General features: G+C 37.2%; 1 protein-coding gene across 1 annotated transcript; it reads right to left on the bottom strand.

The window, feature by feature from the left end:
* Positions 1–538: 538 nt before the first annotated feature.
* LOC139715978 (large ribosomal subunit protein bL21m-like) lies at positions 539–5,316 on the bottom strand. Its single transcript, XM_071627530.1, has 6 exons — positions 5,306–5,316; positions 4,701–4,759; positions 3,312–3,472; positions 2,086–2,138; positions 1,465–1,568; positions 539–1,012 (listed from the first exon to the last, which is right to left on the bottom strand). The coding sequence occupies exons 1-6, from the start codon at positions 5,314–5,316 to the stop codon at positions 948–950; spliced, it is 453 nt and encodes a 150-aa protein (XP_071483631.1). The 3' UTR covers positions 539–947.
* Between the last annotated feature and the right edge of the window lie 11,416 nt (positions 5,317–16,732).

Here is a 16,732-nt window from a genome sequence, read left to right as displayed (position 1 = left end):
ATACATGTGCATGCAACTGACCTTTCATATTGCCATGAAAAATTTCTTGACCTCTGACAGATGATTGACCTTAACATCATTTTGAATAGAGAATTTTTTTTTTTTTTTAAAGTTTATGATGTGCATATCCAATTACTTTCGATGCTTTACACTCATGCTTCTCAACCTGTGGGCCACAATGTCTTAAAATATATATATATACATACAATTAATTTGTATTTGATTTAACTGGGCCTCAAAAATCTTTTTAGGGGCCAAAGTGGGTCTCAGAATTAAAATGGTTGGGAAGCATGGCTTCACACCTAGTCACACAACAAAATACACTTGATGAATGGAATTTATGGCTGGATATTGTATTTTTGGTTGGAATATTACTTTTAAGATGAATTTTGGTGGCTTTTGACAATTGATCTTTTCAGCCCTATCATTGCAGGTGACTAATATTCAGAATCTGAATGCTGTTCTGCCAAGAGTAGCTGAAGATTGCATTATATTTGCATTGCAAATATGCAAATGTATGGACTTCAGAGTGCTCATGATTAACACACATCTCTGCCTGACAGCCTGAAAATCGTCCACAGATGGGTAAAGTCAGTATAATGATTATGGTCGCTCCAATATGAGAATATACATGCACGTGTTATTCATGTGTACCATGGCAACATCTTCAACATTCTGATCCCTTCCAAGCTCTCCCATGGATTAGCAGTGCATCTGTTATCTGTATCAGTGACTAGGACGTTAGCGTTTCTTGATGGTGTTCCATTTTTTCTTTTCCACTTCAAAAACAGTTGAGTGTCCCTTGAGTTCCAGAACACGCACAGCTGAGGCACAGTTACTTAATATGCTGCTTATCACAGTAGCATTGCGTGAAATGTCCAGAACCGCTGCAAACTCTGTCTGATTTGAAATGTCTCTCTCTCAACTGGAACAAGAAGGCCCAGTCATCATGTCAGCTTTGGTGAAACTTCAATGCTGTTTATTCGCAGAACAGTCAGATCTGTGTACTTTTCTGTAAACAGAAAAAAGAAAGGAAAAACAGAAAGGTAACCTTTTCAGGAAGGTGCAGCAGAAGGGACATTCATTTCTTTGGATTCTGATAATTGTTTATTCATTTTTACATATCTAACAAAAATCATATCACCACTGGACATGTTGTAGATGAAGGAATAGCTGAAAATGTTAATTTTAACCAAAGTTCCCTGACCTTTGTCCTATACCTTGAGAGATTCTAAAAAATAAAAAAAAAATGAAGCATCTGATCTACGCCTCATGTAGCACATCTGGACCAGGTACATGTACCTAGCAAATTCATCATGCAGTTTCTCTTAGATGACAATAATGAAATGGACAAATGCACACACAGAAAACCAGAAAACATAATGTTCCCAGCACCTTTCAGGGCGGAAGCACAAATCTTCCCACGGTATTGATGATCATCGTAAGTTTGTCACACTGTCTCACCTTTGTACTTTGCAGCACGTTTCCTTCTTCTGAATTTGAAGACGACCTTTTTCTCACTAATGGTCTTCTCAATTATTGTGGCTTCCACTCTAACTGCATCCAGACTGAAGATAAGATGACATATAAAATTCAAATGCTGTTTGGTTGTTTCTAAAGACATGTGATATTAGGTGATGACAAAACCTCCAAATATCTACAATTTTCAGACCTACTACAATGTATTTCAAAATTTGACCAATACAGTTCACATGCCATACTTCGAAATCAGGAAATTCATGGCATTTTACTGCAACTGAATATGAAGCATGCTAATTAAAAGCAATATCATATACTGCAATATCACTTTTGATAGTCATTTAAAGTAATATCATAATTTGCAATATCACTACCCCACTACCCTGCGTTACCTCTGCATTCTACTACCTTCAGTAATCAGTTACAGGCTTTCACTTGTCTGCACTGTCATATAACACAGAGTCAAAGTATGAGTGATATGATGGTGATAATGATAATCAGCATTATTTTATTTACTGCCATTAATAAACTCTTTACGGGGTATTATCATTGTTACATGAAATGATAATGAAGAAAAACTGCTCTTTATTTCTTCAGACAGTTTACCTGAGGAGTGGCTTTCCAATCAATGTGAAGTTATCTCCACCAACCAGAAGAACCTATAAAATGATAAGTATGCATAGAACAAAGAGACACATAATGAATTACAATGAGTACAAAATAGTTGGGGTTGCAAGTACTACTAACTGTATTTGTCAAGCCAAATCCTGAAGTATGCATATTCTAATGTTTATGTGAGAAAAAAAAATATATACAATGGACACTACTACTTGAATGCGAAGTCCTTGTCCTTGCTTTGGACAGAAATTACAATCTTCAATCAGTAGTGACCATACAAAACATCACTTGGAAGCAGTAGAGACATTTACAATTCTGCACAAGATATAATATTTAACTCTTTGAGGAATGGTGTTACCCTATGATTGGTCCTTGTTTTTAATATGTGAATAATGGAATCATTTACACTAAACTCAGTGATTTGCTATAAATGTTAACGCCGTAGACAAAATCAAGCTCTGTTGTCAGGAAAAGCATGAAGAGGGTAGCAGTCAAAAAGCCTCAATCTTTACATGGAAGACAAGCCTCGGCATTTTTCATGACTGATCACAGCAAATTTATGATGCAGAGGAAGAGTATAACAGATCCATCATAATAACTTAAAAACAGAAAGCTGACATCAAGTAGTTCATACATATACACCCCTGATCAGTGAGTCTATGTTCCCATACTTCATGCAAAGAATAGATTGATCACCAGTGCAATTAATGACCATGATTTAGAGGTCCCCAAACTCAGTCCTATCAAATGTCAAGTGTTGCCAGCATTCAATCCTTTGATTCTACCATAACAGGTTGCTGCAACAGAAAGCCTTACCTGTATAACCACAGCAACTGAGAGATTTTTGTCAGTACTTTAAGACAAACCTACTCATAGTCATAATGCTGCATTAAATTACTTACAGCACAAAAAAGACAAGCAATCAACAAGCAAATTTTAGTCAACAAGGCAACATTCATGTAAAAGAGAAACTGGAAATGATTCTTATCCTGTTTGTGGGACAGCAAATTTCAGTCTAACGTGTATACAAAACACCTAGAATAAATACCATATCACCTTCCTGTAGTGTGGCTACTCTCCCCATATTCATCTCATTTTACAATTTAAGCCAAGACTCAAAAGTGTTCCACAGTTTAAGTGACAAATCCATGACGCTATGATGACAATCTTAACGAAATCAACAGATGACATCAAAATTGGGTCAATATCCACACCTTTTCAAGTCGTATCCTCTCTCCGACATCAGGGGGCAAATGATTCTGAACAAGTATCAGATCACCGACGGTGACTTTGTGCTGCAAACCAGACAGATGGACAACAGCGAAAAGGCGTGTGTGGCCCTGGGCGATTTCACCACTGACAGCATCTACAACATCTGTGATTGCAAAGAAGAAGAATGGAATACTGAAAGATTACAATTTCCAAACTCTAACAGGACTTTATTGTCTGTTTTGAAATCTGCCAGAGTTATGGAGAGTGAAAGGGTCAAGAAAGCAGTTTAGAGAATTTGAAAAGACAGCACACTCTTCAACTGCACTATGTTGATAGATATTATGTGTTCAGCATTGCCTTTAATACTTTTTGTCATATCTCAGGAATTAAGCAAACATTAAATGCCCTCGTTCTAGCTGTTACATAAATTCAAACAAATATTTCACTGGACTATCCACATTCAACACTGACTTTTAAAAGATGTCTGGATAGGGTGTTCAGTGCATGAAGTACTTTAAGAGATTTGTCTTATTTCATTCTTTCTTTTCTGCTCATGCAACCATACTGATTGTGTTCCAGTATTCTACATACATTGTACAGCTTTTTTTTTTTTATTCCAACAGCTAGCAGCATGATAACATTTCTTTTATCTGAATAATGTCTCTTTAAAATCAATTTACAAAGCATAATTCATGTCATTCACTGTTGTATGACAATTGTAATTTATATGCTTGCATACATCTGCAAAGGGTTACACATCAAATTTATTCATTTGTGTTCTCCTTGGAAGTCATATATTTTTCAATTTATTTGGAGTTTACACAACTGAATGTTGCATATGTGTGTCTGTAACCTCAAGACTTAGCACTTGCAATTCCCCCAGAAGCCAGTCCTCAAGTGCGAGCAATAAAAGTTTACAAGGAGCACAAGTACCTTGGTTAAAGCATGTTAGTAAAGTGGGGTATCCTTTTTTATCAAGTGTTAATTCACACTTTGCACCAGTGATACTGAGAATCTTTGGAGCATAAGATTACTCTGGCATGATGCTAATATGTAGAGTAAACTTCATTAAACAAAATGTAAACTTTAGAGTGAAGCTTACTGTTCTTGTCTGTTTTAATTATCACATTACATGACTTGATGAAACATGGACATAAAGCATAAGTCATACACTTCCTGATTTATTTGTCTGAAAGGTTAAATCTGAAAATTATACAAACATGGTGGGCACATCCTTCCTGATTGCGAAGAACTCCAACACACATTTGGTTTGAGACCTCTGTAAGGGTTTATAAGAGATGAAAAGACTTGAGCTCACACGTCACAAAATTCCAGTTCTCTCTTTCTACATCCTGCATCATACACCAGTCCACACATGCTTGCTTACCCACCTGATGAATTAGGAGGATGAAGACTTGGTACCAAAGATGAACAGAGCCTGTGAGGTTGCCTGCAGGAACATTCAACATCAACAGTGCATTCTTGATGTTAGCATTGCTATTATGAAGAAATTGATTCCCATAAATATACTGTACTGAAGCCCAACAAACAAACAAACAAACAAACAAGAGACACACATACATGTATCCCATATATATACATGTATATAAAAAAGATCACTATGAATTGAACATGATATCTACTGTAGCTACCATGGGAAATGGCATCATCAAATACAAATTATGTCCCCCAGGGTCAACACTTGCTTCTAGAGTGATCAAGAATGACTAGGTACTAACTGGCTACATGTACTATGTGGACTTATGGACTCAAAGCATGCAACCATTTAAGACTCTTCAAAGCATTTACACTTCTTTCTATGATCTGGTGAAGTACACAATTATGGAACTTGGTCTTCTAAAATACTTGCATCCATAATGAAGAGCCATTCATATTCTTTGCCTTCATGATTCAGCACAACTTCAAAGAGCAAACATACAATTTTTCATCTTTTTTTTAACTCCTTCAGTTTGCTTGTGCTAAATTTGCCTGTTACCAGGAGATCATACTTGTACAGTACATTCATCAACTGAAAATAAATGATAATTGAACCCTCTATATTGAAGGTAACCCTAGAAATGGCATGCATACTGCAATAACAACTGCTACACGTAAACATAGTAACACATCATACCAGTACTAAAAAAAAACAACACTCAAAAAAAAACAAAAAAAAAAGAAAGATATATTTACTCCACATTGTTACCAAGTTGTATAATTTGTATCATTGCTGTCACTGTTGTTCATGGGGTCAAACAGTCGATTGTACAATTCTCACCTTGAATTATCTGGCAGCAAGCTGGACATTGGATAAAGTTTACTGCATGCAACTGGATGTGGAAAGCTTGAATAAACATTCTGGCATACAAATGTTCTGCACATGTGAAGAATATCTGGCTTCTTCCTCGAGAGGTCTATAGAAGTTAAAAGAAAGAAACAAAAATAAAAACAAAATGATCTTGAATTGCTTGGATACCTCATTACAAACAAACATATGATTTAAAGTAAATTGACAGTGGAGAGGATTGAGGATAATCCGATGGCATACAGTGGGTGATTTCAAGTTCAGTGCTAGTGCTAGCTCCCAAATAACAGCGTTAAATCGAGCTCCAACACCGACGGTCAGATTAACGAGGCGATACCGATCAAAATTATCGATCACCAGCACTACAGTGTAGGTGTTGTAATCACAGCACAGCGAGCTCCGCGGGAATTGCGCGACGAAAGAAGTGATGGCGCGTGATTACAGTCAAATATTCAAGATGTAGCCAAACCTGCTTAGTTTTAGACACATAGTGAGGAAGACGGATTAAAATGCCACAAATTTCATCCATTCCCCAAAATACAACTATTTTTATTTTGCTCCAAGGCTCAGATTTATGTAGTCATGTCTTGAGTGTTCATTTACGTTTACATGGGCGAGCACTGCATTAGCATAGACTTTGCACGTAAAACGAAGAGAGGTCTACCTACTTATGGACGTGAATGTGGGTTTCGCACAGCAACGCTAACACCAGCACCGAACTTGAAATGACGAAAATGATAATCCCTAGGGGCTAGTGTTAGTCAATGGTGAAAAAGCATGTACCGGTAAATCGCTAACACAAATGGCGGAGCTCGGTTCAGCAGACAACATTCAACACCGTGTGACTCGGTCGAGAGGAACATGTGAGAGCTACACTGAATTGACGGCCAGCGCATGCGCACAAATTTCAAATCCATTGACTTGATAAGATGTCGTTCTCCCAGGTTCCTCTCGACCGAGTCACATTAAGTCATCAATTCGAACAGAAGCAAAAAGGGACTATACTTGTAGAATTGGCAGAACCAAACGTTGCACGTTACCTGTTGTCAACACTTCAACTTCACCTTTAAGTCTTCAAATTGAAGAACTTTTTCGATTTTAAGTTGATATTCATCCGCCATACTACCTCTGTCATGATCCTGAATGCTACAGTGCGCAGCCCCAACGTGCAGTTAGGCAATGCCTAGCTACCCATACACTATACAGTTAACACAGTTGTAGCATGTAGACCCACGTTTTAGATTCTTATTTAAATTTATTATAAATATTAAGTTAACTTAAGGCCTATACTATGCATGCCTATGGCGCATATAGACCCCGCAAGGTACTAGTACTAGAGCTAGAGTAGTTAAAAAAAGGACAGTTATGGCCCAGGAAAGATACATTACAAGTAGACAACCGCCCTGCTAGCTGAAACTGTTTAGGACCTAGAACTGGGTCTAGTTACTCTAGATACTCTGATACTTTCATGTCTAGTTACCACAGAAATGTGAGCGTATGGGACTAGCGTGGAGCGCGTAAGTGTGACAATCACTGAGAATGGCAGTGAGCTGCACAGTCATTTATAGTTAATTTGTCCCTCTCAAGATGAAATTATAAAATCATTATATTTTTAAAATCATACGTACGACAAAAACGTATATAAATAATAGGGCACGCCAAAAATAGTATCGTTCTTACGGCAAAAAGCAGTCAGTGATCTCCGTAGAATCGTACTCATGGTGGGTTTTCGGTTTTGGTTGATCTTAGCACAAGATGTATGTCCATAAAATGGCTAGCCAGTAACGGGCTAGGCGGCTACTGAATATGAATGAGCAAAAATATAATGGGGGGGGGGGGGGGGGGGACGGAAGAACGTGCTGTGAATACAGTACGCTTGGCTAGTACCATGACAGTGATACTGAGTGCACGTATTAATTTATACATGTACATAATTATAATATCGAGCTCCTGCGCAATCGCCAAGTCCGAATGAACTCAATTTGGATTAAAAGGGTAACAAATATTTGTGGATTGCGAAGTAAAAATGCAGAAATTTTACTAAAACACCAAGACTGAGGGAAATTAGACCATCCGTTGGGTAAAAAGTTATGAATGGACAAGAAGACTGCCATGTTCTGTAATGTCACATTTGAATAATAATGTAAAGAAAATATAAAAAGGATTCAAAATATAATCATATTTTCATTTGGAAGGAGCACTTGGTTTACCTCTTTCTGAAGGGAGGGAAATAATGTCACCCTCAACATGTCAGAGACAAGTGGAAGGAAGTCGTACGTTTTATAAAAGGTGAGCTTTTGTTGAATTGTCTTTATTTTCCATGGAATTATAGCAGCAGTGGCAAAATGATACTAATACTCAAGTACGTTGATGAAGTTCTTACTGAAAGGACTTTTTTTTTTTGATAGAGGAAAGAAAATTTCTTGAAGGTATAGATATCAAATAAAAACATAGATCAACCTGAAGGATATTCGTGGGTGGAATGTCACATTATCATTAGACCTACTTTTACAGACCAAAGAAAGTTTGTATTTATCATGCCTGTGGTAGGCCCATAATTGACAAATTGAGTCATCAAACTCTGTTTGGTAGTTAAAAAATGGTTAAAATGAAATCATTTGCATTCTGGTCTGGAATCATTCTCCACATGCTGGGCGAAGTCATCAATTCGTTACTCATCTTTTTCTTTTCTTTTTTTTTCTCTTTTTTTTTCCATTTCACATTGTCAGTGTTATATGACTTTACTGGCTAGCCATCTATAGGCTTTTACAGCTAATCTGCACTGCTGATAGCCATTCTGAGTTTTTCATATCATTGACGGCGCTGCTCAATGGACAATTATTTTCTTCGTATTATCATGTTTAAAGTGACATTGTTCAAATCTTGCACTGTCCTTTCCATTCATTACCAGAAAATGATCAACCTGAAAGAGGTGATTTATACAGTCAACAGCACAAACCCAAGAAGGATTATGCTGGAATGGCAAAGTGAAGATCAGAGCTGAAACTTTTCTGGAGCCAAATCATAGGCCTATAGGCTATTGATTTTTAAGTTTGAAAATATGACCGTCCCTGATTGGGCCCCTCTAGATGAAATGTCTGAAAGGGGTATATAAAATGTTAAAGGGATGGATAGTTTCGGTTGAGATGGGGCTTTGAACAGGTTAAAGGGCCGTTCACACTGGAGCGGTTTTGCGGCAGCGGCAGCGGCAGCGGCGTGCCGCAAAAATCCCTCGCGTGTTGTTCATGTACAACCGTTCACACTGGAGCGGTAGCGGTGACTTTTCAGAGCGGCAACCGCAAGCGGTTTTCTCGAATCGCTCCCCAGAGCGATTTTTCTAGTCTGCCGCTGCGGCGAGGTTGCTATTGACCAATCATAATAGAGTACAGTTCGTGACGTCATTATGTGGGTGGGGTCTAAACTTTAGCTTGAAAAAGAGTCTCGCGAAGGTGCAACACGTCGGTCGAAGAGCGGAACGAAGACGTCCAGAAAAGACAACTTTTGTACAATAAACTCAATTATGTTCACAAAAACACTCCTGAGGAAAATATCGAATTGGAGACCATTGGTGATGAAATCGGGCTAAATGGTAAGTTGCTCATTTGGTTTTCTCAAGGTTTTGCCATTTGTTTCGACCCTTGACAGCGGTCACTCTCTTGCAGAGGCTACATTGCAGATTGTAACTTTCCACGTATTTTGCCATAGACGCAGACTCGCCAGCGAAAGAAAGCAGTCTATCACAGTCCCATATACGCCTATCTATGTCTGATATACTAGTAGTATTCTGCCAACGTGGTACTGAAGCCTTGAAGTCTAGAGTAGATCTAGAACTACTAGGTCCAGTAGGAGCACTCGTACTATCTGACTAGTCCCACACCTACTAATGACCAGTAATGTATGGAGTCCATAGATGGGAAGGGCTTCTCATATGATAAATGGACCACAATATGGTGGATTGTATACCGGTAGGCAGGCGGTAGGGCCTGGCCCTAACAATATCCTCATTAAAAAAAGAAAAAAAGTTACGTAGGCAGGCGTATGCAACATATTCAACGTTACAATATGTTTCTTAACTGTTAGTAGACTAGACACTCTAACGTGAGATATATTTGATATCATAGAGTATTTTTGAATTATTTCTAATAAAATTAGAATAATGTAGGCCCTGCCTAGTAGAGCCAAGACTCCCAAGAGGGAGTTTTTTTTTTTTTGAATTAGAAAGTAATTCATAAGTAAAAATTTGGCATTAATTAGAGCTAATACGAGGAAAAAATGGTCAATAAACGGCAAATAAACTCAAATAAAAACAACAGAAACATCTAGCCTCTAGGCCTGATACTGTTTTATTGTTAACGTTTTTTAGACATAGTTCTAGACTCTAGTCTAAAGTTTCTAGACCTAACGTGCATTAGTGTCTAGGCCCTTTAGGTATGTTCTGGGTATTGACTCTGCCTTTATACAGGCCTAGATCTAGGTCACGTACTACGTAGGTGTTTTTGTGCTGCCATACTGCCACCGCACTGGTATAAATGCATACACATAACCACAAATTTGTCCATTGGCATTGGCATGACAAAGACAATCTACTTGAATTTACTTGCGTTCAGTCTCGCATCATCAGACAGGCAGTGAAGTAGGAGTAGGACTGATTTGTCTTGTTAGAAAGTGAATCAAATCCTCTCATGAGTCTCGGGCTGAGTCTGACCAAGTTAAGGGTAATGTTTTAAAATCACTTTAACTGTAACTGTACTGTAGCTGGTAAGCATACGTGTGCATTATCTTGTCTTGCCTTTCCAAAGATGCCCACATTTCCCACAATCAATAGACTTGGACGGTTTCTTCAATGTATGGTAAGGGTACCAGCTATCGGCAGGGTACATCGACACCCTGCGTATCATGGCTGTTTGCGTATAGAACAAAAAGGTACGCGTGGGATTAAGTGCCATTTTATAGCTATGAAAACAGTAACAAAGAAACGAAAATCAAGCCAACAAAACAAACTAAACACGTTTCAATTACACATCCACACAGTATTCAGTAACAATGCATGACTATGAAATTCACATGTATTACCTATGGAGGGAAGGGGTGCAGATTGTGAGGTACCCTTTTTCAGCCACGCAAAGAAAATGCATCGCACGCACTACAATTGCATAATTTTGCAACAGAGATTTGGAATCAACAGAACGGTCACAAGATTTGAAACTGCAGTATTTACAGGTTATTTGAGGAAAAACTTTGGTGAATATGTTTTATACTTTTGGAATAAACGAGCTGCAAATTCATAGGGTGCCGATAGGTGGTACCCTCATTCATACAATTGAAATGCCAGTGATGCAGTGGTTGGTTAATTGCTGACCCTTGACATATTGTATCAAGGGTTGAAGCAGCCATTACTTCTTCTGGGAGGCTGTGCCAGTCCTTTGTGTTCCTCAGTAGGAAAGATGACCCTCTGTATTGTGTTCTGCAGGTAATTCAGTGCATTAATTCATGTTGGTAGCAATACCAAATGTATATTTTCATGAATAGTTTCATTGATATAAGCACTTAGCATTTTAGTAATACTTACACTGTGCTGCAAAATGAGCAATTTAAGAGCAAAAATCAGATATCAAAAGTTCAGGCAATCAATTCCTGCATGTGGTGTTGGTTATGGGAGTGAAGGGCTAAGGTGCTTTTTAAAAGAGAGCTGTTTATATTACATTTTCTTTGTGCTGAGTAAAAAGTTCCCCCTATTCATGTAAGGAAATAACGTTATAATGCATTGTACATGTATAACACATCATTTGTATAACACCTCACTTGTATGAATATTATTTACCCTCAGGTAAACAGTGATTGAATCTACTTCCCTCCTTTTCAGTGAATGCGGAAAGACCATGCAAAGGAGGCTGCATCCCTGACCAGGCTTTGATGCAAGCTCACTCATTGACTGGAAAGCTGTGAGTTTCAGCTTTCAGGATTTACTGAAAGTGCATTATTCAAAAGATTGACATTCTAGGTACATTTATACCATAACCATTGTTCAGAACTTGACCTACTCCTGTGGGAGGAAAAAACAACAACTTTATTTTGGAAGTGATGGTACATGTATTGTAGTGTACCTGATGATTCTAATGACAACACAGGTACATTATTTTGTATGTCACCTAGAACTAAAGAGTGATCTTAACTTAAGAGTGAAATTTCTGTGAAGGCACATCTTTTAATCTTTACCCTGCCCCTTCATTCAAGGAAGTGTACATGTATGTAGATTCTTCTCTTTCTTTATAATGTATATGGCAACATCCCATACATTTGACAGGTCTGACAACATGCAGCATGAACCAATCAATCATTTTGATAGTATATATTATAGTGTACCATAGGTGCCTAGGTCTAGTAATTGGCCCATACCAATTTAATCAGTTTCGGAGGACATGAAAATGCAAGTTAAATATAACTTTGAATGTAAAATTGTCTGTCACTTTTATTATATTTTATTTTATTTTATTTTTTTTTTTTGGGGGGGGGGGGGGGGCTTGGTCAAAAAAAATTGACTTAAGACAAAGTTAGAGGTACACTTCTTTGCAAAGACAGTTCTGGTTTGTAATTAAGCTAGACATGGGAAAAAAACAAACAAACAAACAAACAAATAGCACCATGAAGGCCAGAATTGTGTGAATTGTTCTGTTGTGATCTGTAGCTTTCTTACAGGCCTGTACTACCTCCCCATTCCCTTCTGAAACAATTTTGCCCCCTGTTTCCAGATATCATGTTTGATTCACTCCTGCATGTGCATAGTAGATCTTCAGCTTTAAAGAATGACCTTCTGATCTTGGTCACTCTTGCTCCTAGTTTGCTGGAGTTGCTAGTAAATATATGATACAAAATTACTGGAAACATCATGTGTATAAATGCATAAGAAAATAGTGCACATCAATATGTTCTAAAAATTTTTACACTGTTTCCATATATGCCTGCCTTTTTCGTTCTTCCAGGAAGGACTGTTTTAACTACTCATATGTGGTCGACACAGAACATCCGCAGTCACAGCCCTTCATTCTTCTTATTGGAGAAAGCAAATTATACCCTCTTCAGGTACGTGTATCTGCAGTTGTGGAGCACAGGGCACAGTCCTCAAGGCATTGTGGGTACAGCTGATCTTGTCTTCAAGTTGATCTTCGTTCTAAATCGCAACTACTGGCCACATTGCATGGCGGTGAGACCATTTTAAAAGGGACTCCTGTACAAACAAGGAGGATTTGAAACTTTGGCATCCATCCCTTATTTTCTAAATTTGCCGAGTCAACCATAATGCAACCATTTATGTATCATCTCCACCCTTCCCATAACAAGTCTGCATAATAAAACAGCATTTGCTTGAGAAGTACATACAATGTTATAGGGAAATAGGCACTGACCCATTAATTGTGATCTCCTCATAACAGTGACCATGTTATTTCACAAGCCATTTGCCATTTGGATATTGTTGTATTTTGACTGTACACCTGTACCATGTATGAATGATAAGGTAACTTTATATTGATACTATTAGTGGTTAATGCTTCTCTGAAACATGTACATGTATTCACTTTTCAAGGAGTTAGTTTTACTTATGATAATGTAGACAAGCATTGAATATGTGAAAAGCTGCTAATTCCATTATTACACACCACGCCCACACATAATGTGTACAAGTTGACAAGGGATGTATCGATCGCACCAAACTGTGACATTGCCATGGAGACTAGTTCTAAATGACCTCACCTGGCCTAAATATCTGTCAACAGTATTTTTGCTAACCATGCTTGCACCTTGTTCCAACACAAGTTACAACGACTATTAGGAGAATCATGCATTATGGCGGAGGCATACCAGTCGCCTTAGCGACATTTCTAGTTGTTGTATTCCTTTGTTTATCCTGATTTTCTTGTGTTTGTGTTTGTAACTTCAATACATGTCCATATCATTGTAAGTCTCAAGCCTCATCCACCCTTATGTATCCGCTCTTTCTTGCTCACTTCATTTGATGAACTCTGTACTGCTCTTTTCTCTCAATCCTATTCTCTCCTATATTTTTCCTGTCAAACAGATTTTTGTACATGCGTATCCGAGCAATTGCCCCAGAGGGCAATTACCCCCTGGCTATACAGGTTAGTGGTGAGGTAAGAGTAAAGATTAGGGTTAGGATTAGGTCAAGGGTTAGGAGTTTGGGTTAGGATTAGGTTCAGGATTAGGATTAGAACCAGGGGAAGGGTCCGGGGTAATTGCCCAGGGGATGATTGCCCTAGACCCATGTACATGTAATACAAATACTTTTTGTTTCTTATTACTTAGAAAGATTGGTCCTTATGAGGTTTGAAAGTGAAATGTAAACAACTTATTTGTTATATGTTGTAAAGTATGCAATTCTGCTTGGAATTTGTACTGAATTAATTCTTCTTTTTTTCAGATGTAGGAGATGAGAATAATATGCTTATAGAAAATTGGTCCAAGATACAAATTACGTTGGTGTTAATTATCATACATGTACTTCAATCATTCATAAAATCCAGTACCATACTACCATTACTGTATTGTTTTGACAACTCATCTCTATCCATTCAGATTTGCAAAGTTGCTCATACAGTGTCAGATCTTGTGAATTTTCATTTTACATGTGAATGTGCTATATTACTTCCCTTCGCAAATGTTAACAGTATATGTATACACTGTACTTTATTTCTGCAACAGACTGCCATATTAGATCACATCAAATGAGATTGTATGTTGGAACAATTGTCCTGAATTAGTGTCTCAAGTGCTAAATTTGACGTGTGGTTTGTATTAGTGTATGTACATTGTTTGACGTGTATTTCGAGTGATGTTTGTCATTTACCGACATAAGTTGGTTAAAAAAAAATCCTGTTAACTAATGTTTTCATTCGGTAGTTAAATTTCGAAGAAAAGATTTAGTGCAATTCCACAAAACTTGCTTAAGATAAAACCGACCTCAGTTGGCTTTTGGTAATCACTTTACCCAACAGTTGTGTGGTTCACTTGGAAATCGACTGTCTGTTAAAATGCTATCCAGATTTCTGAAAGCGTAGATTTAATGGTGTAATGCAGATGTATGAATTTGAAATCCAAACTGACATCGTATGTGTGTGTGTGTGTGTGTGTGTGTGTGGTTTTTGTTTTTGTTTGTTTGTTTGTTTTTTCTAAGAGGATGCAAAACGGCCATTGATTTCTTCCCCATGCATAATATAAAACACATGTTGTGGAGAGTAAAAATGCTACTCTTGTTTTTCCATAGCTGGGAGTACAGTATGTGGGTGAGTTTATTATGGGCCGTTTGTGGATTACATTATACTCTACATACGTAGATCTAGTAGGTTTGAGTAGGAGAGTGAATGGTAGGCATATTCCCTAAAACATCCCCTCACCTTTGTAACTATGACACTTCCAAAAAGAGCATGAACTATGACATAAATCAAATCAAACATTAACATTTCATCCATATCGAGTTCATCGGTAATAATGCTAATAATAATACAGTATACATTTAATGTGCCAATTCCACATGACTAACATGCTCAAGGCGCTGTAGGAAAAGTGAGTTATGAAGTACAAAAATCATTACACAAACATGCACATGAAAATGAATGACACAATCATGATGATCTACATATATATGTATATATATATATATATATATATATATATGAAGACTTTGTTCGCAAAAACCGATAAGTCCATATTTGCCAAATGGAGATATTTGCGATTAAAGGTCAAGAAAAGTAAAGAAAATAAAAAGAAAATTTGTGCTTCTTTTGGCCATAACTTCAAAACTATACCTTTATATGTAGTGACCAGGTATTATTTTGTACCTTATGATAGAGACCATAACTCAAAATCTTCAAAAATGGACTTATCAGTTTTTGCAAACAAACTCTTCATATATACATGTATATATATATATATATATATATATATATATATATATATATATATATATATATATAATACCGGTATACTATTCTATGGTAAAAGATTGGAATGACAACTAAAGAAGTATGTTGCTGGTTTTTCTCTTTTTTTTTTAAGAGCTCATCTTTCATACAGTTGATTACTTTGCCGACACCAGAAAAAAAAAAATACTAGTCATTTTCTCGTTAACATGAAACAAGATAAGATATCATTACTTTGGATGCTGCTAATTTTGTATAAAAAAACAAAAAAACCCAATAAAACAAAAACAAGGAAAATGTGACATTCGCAGATCATATTTGAGATATTGAGGTGTTGGATGTACACATTTTATGTACCGCCTTCTCGGTATATATGGCAGTGGTCCGATGCAATAATTTCTGCGTGCATACCAATATCAGTAACACAAGGAATATTTTGCAGTTTCATTGAACAGTCTGTGTTGATACTAAAGTGTTCTTTTTTATTTAAAGCAAAAAGTTGAAAAGCTGAGATTTCAGTACTGATTGTCCAATAGTCTTCTTGCATGTTACGCATCCTTGATTTCCTTTATTGTTTGTTTTGTTTTGGGAAAGTGATTTTGTAAATTCTCAGATCCATGGGGAATGTATTCACGGTATACATGTGCATGATAATTATGTAATTGATTACAATAAACTGCAGGTGCCCAAGGGCAACAATCTAATTTGCATATTACGCGCGGCAAACCGCTCCAGTGTGCACAGCGTGCCGCTGCGGCAGAGTTTAGCGGCAAACCGCCGCCGCTGCCGCTGCCGCAAAACCGCTCCAGTGTGAACGGCCCTTTACAACGTTTTATAATGATCTTTTAAGATAATGAGAAACCCCTTATGAAATATGAAAAAGCATAAGAGGAATTCAAAGTTTCTTTGATGTTGTTGGTTTTGAAATTGCTGAGATATCCAAAACAAAGCAATCCTAATGAAATAAAAGGTGGTTCCCACCTTTTATTAGGATCACTCTGTTCTTAATACTTTTTTAATGATATATTAGTCATTTCAAAACCGATTTTCATCAAATAAACTTTAGATTCCTCTTAGAATTGAATGCTCTTTAACATTTTAGAAAGTGGTTTCTAAGCATCTCGCAAAGAGTTAAAAGCTGAATCATCATCTCAACCAATACTATTTTTTTCTATAAATTTTGAAC

The sequence above is a fragment of the Diadema antillarum genome, unplaced genomic scaffold (genome assembly GCF_040938485.1).
Source record: "Diadema antillarum isolate AM-2024a unplaced genomic scaffold, OU_Dant_1.0 scf00000059, whole genome shotgun sequence".
NCBI classification, from domain to species: domain Eukaryota; kingdom Metazoa; phylum Echinodermata; class Echinoidea; order Diadematoida; family Diadematidae; genus Diadema; species Diadema antillarum.
Note: the sequence above shows the minus strand (reverse complement) of the source record. Positions and strands in the feature narration are given on the sequence as shown.